Source organism: Lupinus angustifolius, unplaced genomic scaffold (assembly GCF_001865875.1).
Source record: "Lupinus angustifolius cultivar Tanjil unplaced genomic scaffold, LupAngTanjil_v1.0 Scaffold_131_30, whole genome shotgun sequence".
Classification (NCBI taxonomy): Eukaryota; Viridiplantae; Streptophyta; class Magnoliopsida; order Fabales; family Fabaceae; genus Lupinus; species Lupinus angustifolius.
In genome coordinates this window covers 1-4,935 of record NW_017725248.1, presented here as the reverse complement: position 1 = coordinate 4,935, position 4,935 = coordinate 1, and the positions used below count along the sequence as shown (strand labels likewise).

Genomic DNA, 4,935 nt, shown 5'->3' with positions numbered 1-4,935 from the left:
GATATTAGTGGGAATACCATGCAATTGGACAATCTCTTTAATGTACAACTCCGCCAATCTCTCCAAAGAGTACTTTATGTTGATAGGCAGAAAGTGTGTTGTCTTGGTCAAACGGTCCACAATTACCCAAACAGTGTCGTAACCCTTCTGAGTCTTCGGAAATCCACTCACGAAGTCCATCGAAATGTTGTCCCATTTCCAAACTGGAATATTCAATGGTTGTAGGTCCCCAGGTCGCTTGTGTTCAATCTTCGCTTTCTGGCATGTCAAGCAACGAGAAACATACTTGGCTACCTCTTTCTTCATCCCTGACCACCAGAACATTTTCTTCAAATCTTGATACATCTTGGTAGTTCCCGGGTGAATACTCAACTTACTCTGGTGTGCTTCATCCAAGATCGCCATCCTCAAATCAAGGTCTCTTGGCACGCAAATTCTGTTTTTTCACTTGAGTACCCCATCAGTCCCAATCTGAAATTCTGGGGCTTTTCCTTCAACCAGCAGAATTTTCTTCTCTTGCAGTTCTGGGTCNGAATCTTGTAAACTTTTCAATTGCTCCACGAACTCATTCGTTACGGTGAGCATGCCACAAATCAAACTCTTATGTCCAACTTGAACCGCTAGATTCAAATCTCTGAATTCTTCTATCAGCTTCATCTCGCTAACCATCATCGTCGAGATATTCAACGACTTCCAGCTTAATGCGTCACCTACCACATTTGCTTTTCCAGGGTGGTACTGAAGATCGAAATCATAATTTTGAGGAATTCTATCCATCTGCTTTGCCTCACATTCAGTTCCTTCTGATCAAATAAGTACTTTAAGCTCTTATGATCGCTGAAGACCTCAAACCTTACACCGTACAGATGGTGTTTCTAAATCTTGAGAGCAAACACGATCGCAGCTAGTTCCAGATCGTGCGTTGGGCAGCTCTGCTCATGAGTCCTCAACTGTCTTTACGCATAAGCCACTACCTTCCCTTGTTGCATCAACACACAACCTAACCCTTGCTTCGACGCGTCACAATACACATTGTAGTTCACGCTAGGATTTGGCAAGATCAAAACAGGTGCTGTTGTCAACCTCTTCTTTAATTCCTGAAAACTCTCTTCACACTTGGTCGTCTAGACAAACGCATTATCTTTCCTGGTCAGCATAGTTAGTGGCAACGCCAGTTTGGAGAATCCTTCAATGAACTTCCGATAATAGCCCGCTAAACCAAGGAAACTCCTTATCTCCGTTACTGACTTAGGAGAATTCCAGTCCCTTACAGTCTCCACCTTTGCAGGATCGACTGCAATTCCTCCCTTTGAGATCACATGGCCAAGAAAATTTACAGACTCTAGCCAAAACTCACATTTCGAAAGTTTGGCATAAAGCTGGTTTTCCTTCAATATTTGCAGCACCACTTGCAGATGCTCGGCATGTTCTTCTGCAGTCTTCGAGTAAATTAGAACATCATCGATAAATACGACCACAAATGTGTCGAGATAAGGATGAAAAATTCTGTTCATGTAATCAATGAATACTACAGGAGCATTGGTTACATCAAATGGCATTACGAGGAATTCATAATGACCATAACGCGTCCGAAAAGCAGTTTTTGGAATATCCTCCGACTTCAAGCGTATTTGGTGATATCCAGATCTCATATCGATCTTAGAAAACACTGTAGCTCCTCTCAGTTGATCCATCAAATCATCAATCCTCGACAACGGATACTTGTTCTTGATGGTGATCTTATTCAGCTACCGGTAATCAGTGCACAACCTCATGCTACCATCATTTTTCTTGACAAACAATACTGGTGCACCCCACGGCGAAATGCTAGGTCTGACAAATTGCTTCTACAGAAGATCTTCCAACTGCTTCTTCAACTTCATTAGCTCCAACGGCGCCATTCTATAAGGAGCGATAGAGATCGGTCCAGTTCCATGAACTAGATCGATAGCAAACTCTATCTCCCTTACTAGAGGTAATCCAGGAATGTCTTCTGGAAATACCTCGGAGATGTCTCTGACTACAGGTAGGCTCTGAATCTATGCTCTACCTTCCCTCTCCAACGAAGCCAACGTCATAAACACCTGAGCTCCGTTCTTCAACAACTTCTCCATCTCATTGGCAGATGTACGTTTAGCCTCATAGTTGGGTTTACTGGTTTCTATAGGTTCGCTAAACACTACGGTCTTACTAAAACAGTTCAAAAGAACATGATTTTTAGATAACCAGTCCATCCCTAAAATGATATCTAACTTGGATAAGGGTAGACATATCAGGTCCACAAAAAATACTCGGTTTCCTAAAGTTATTGGACATTGGGAATACACGGTTGACACAATAATCGGTTCACTAGTGGGTGCGGATACAAGTAAATCATAAGGTAAAGACACAACATGTAAAGCTAAACGGTTGACAACATCAATAGCAATAAAGGAATGGGTTGCACCCGAATCAAACGGTACATATAAAGGAATCTCATTAACGTTGCAGGTACCTTGAATGAGATCTTCATTAGCCCTGACCTCTGCTCCGCTCATCGTGAACACTCTGCTCTAAGCCCTGGGTCATGCCGCTTGCACTGAGTTTACTGCTTCCCTTTTTAGCTTTGGGCATGAAGTCTTGTAGTGCCCTACCTCATTGCAATGAAAACAGGTCACACAGGTGTTACCAACGTGCCTTCCCTTGCACTTGGGACACATTGGTGTCGCAGTCTGATTGTAGATCCCAACAGACGAACTCATCCTGCTGTTGTTGTTGTTGTTGTTTCCTGTTCTAAAGCCTCTGTTGTTATAAGGCTGAAAGCTCCTCTGATGACTTCTTGAAGAAGACGCAGCAGACCTTTGATTGTGGTTGAAGGGCCTTCCCCTTCCAAACCCCTGTCCACCACTCCTCTGTGGACTGACCAATGTTGGAGGTGATACAACAATTTTCAGTGTCGCATTCCTCGCTCTGATGCTCTCCTCGTAGAGCCTGCACTTGCTGACCAGAGTTGCAAAGTCTGGTATCTGTTGTGAACGAACATCACTTTCTGGTCGGGCTTAAGTCCATCCTCGAACTTAGCGCACTTCGACCTCTCGTTTCCAATCTCATCGTAATGTGGGGCATACCTCGCCAATTCCTCGAACTTAGTGGCATACTCTCCCACAGACAAACTCCTTTATTGAAGCTTGAAGAATTCCATTTCCTTCCTCGTCTTCATATCGGCAGGGAAATACTTCTGCAAAAACTTGTCCTTGAATGTGGTCGAGCTAACCTCCTGGTGTTCATCACCATCTGCCTCCTATTAAACTCCCACCAGTTATCTACTTCCTTACTTAGCATGTAAGTAGCATAGGTAACCTTCTGTTCATCGGTACACATGAGTGCCCGAAATATTTTCTCTAGTTCTTGGATCCACTCGTTCGCAGCCATAGGTGCGAATCCACGTTCAAATCTTGGGGGTTGACGACGACAGAACTCGTCCAGCCCCTTATACTCAGTCGACCCTGGAGATTACTGAGCCTGATGTTGTTGCTGATTCAGCTGGTGTAAATGAGCACTTACACCTTGGATTGCCGCGGTCATCGCTGCCATGAAGTCCAGGTTTGCGGTTCCTCTTCCAGCCATCTTATTAACCACACATTTAAACTAGGTGAGATACTCTTCTCACCAAAAACTTCCATCGTCGAACTGCAATGACAATCAAGTAATCATACTCAAACAAACAACTATCACACAAAGTCACACAAAAAAGCATGTAAGGCCATGCCCAGGCTAAATAGGAAAGAGCCGCTCTGATACCATGTTGTAACGCCCCGAAAAATACATCTCAAAAACATTGCGGAAAAATGGGTAAAAATGTTTTTTTGAATTGGTGATATAAAATTGTTTCCTTTTAAAAACCTTTCCTTTTCCGGGACATCGCTTTAAGTAACTCGAATGCGGAAAATCAACTTATCGTTATCGAATGATAACTTAACCTGATTCACAATTTCCTAAATAATACGATGTATATAACCGGTTAAGTCATAGTCAGTTCATACAGACTAGGTCAGCAAAGGTGGAAACTACATCGCCACTAACATATACAAAATTAAAAGAAACACAGTCCCCCTCAAGACATTGTTGGCGAATCACCATCCGATCAGTGTCGTCCCTACTTACATCATGGTGCTCTAAGTCGTCCCATCTATTTCCTCTCCACTACTTCATGGTCACAATGCAATGCATTCCTAGTCAAAGTCAAATGCGTAGTAATCAAACATATGATCGGCCCATCCTTAAGCCATCTCCCGACAAGGAATGCTTCTCGTGGGACCCGATAGTATGTCAACCATACATGTCCAAAGTACATCTAATTCACTACAACTCATCACCGAATAATCCTGGACTGTCACATGACCAGGTCTCTTACGGTCGGTCGATAGTTGTTCCGTGATATCATGTATCCTTACTAGGGTACCCCCCTAGTTCACAACCTCAATAGTTCACGACCTCAAGTCGGATACTTGCCCAACAAGGCATAAAGATAAACAATGGTTTCACACTTTTGTGGAGTCATGCTTCTCATCTAAGCCATGATCTCATTCCACAACTTTTATATCACAACACACCTTACCCGGGTTCATCGCGTTGTTCGCAACATCATCTTATTTCAATCTTTCCACATTGTCCCTTGCCAAAGCAGGGACTAGTCGTCGAAGCGACAATTCATCTTTAAATCTTAAATAAACTTAAGCCTTCCTCGCCCAGGTGAAGATACTATCTCCTAAGCGAGGCCTCTCCTCGCTCAAGCAAGACATCTCTCGCCCAAGCGAGAGAGTTCCATGGGCTCATTAAAATCCTGGGCGTTCTCGCCCAAGCGAGGCCCTTCCTCGCTTAGGCGAGGCTTGCTCGCCCAAGCAAGATTCTGTCGCCCAGGCGAGGGAATTCCAGAACCAAAACTTCCCCTTTTCG

At 43.7% G+C, this 4,935-nt stretch overlaps 1 protein-coding gene across 1 annotated transcript; it reads right to left on the bottom strand.

Annotated features, from left to right (window-relative positions):
* Window positions 1-1,847: 1,847 nt before the first annotated feature.
* On the bottom strand, window positions 1,848-2,537 carry LOC109340038. The gene is made up of 3 exons (XM_019577601.1): window positions 2,326-2,537; window positions 2,051-2,190; window positions 1,848-1,993 (listed from the first exon to the last, which is right to left on the bottom strand). Exons 1-3 carry the CDS (start codon window positions 2,535-2,537, stop codon window positions 1,848-1,850), a joined length of 498 nt encoding a protein of 165 aa, XP_019433146.1.
* Between the last annotated feature and the right edge of the window lie 2,398 nt (window positions 2,538-4,935).

Bases quoted from the DNA above. Each gene is read 5' to 3' on its own strand.
- LOC109340038 (XM_019577601.1), bottom strand. From the start codon at position 2,537: ATGAGCGGAGCAGAGGTCAGGGCTAATGAAGATCTCATTCAAGGTACC. The intron at 2,191-2,325 runs GTATTCCCAATG...GAACTGTTTTAG, and splicing joins CCGATTATTGTGTCAACCGT to TAAGACCGTAGTGTTTAGCG. The intron at 1,994-2,050 runs GTAGAGCATAGA...AGGTATTTCCAG, and splicing joins GGCTTCGTTGGAGAGGGAAG to AAGACATTCCTGGATTACCT.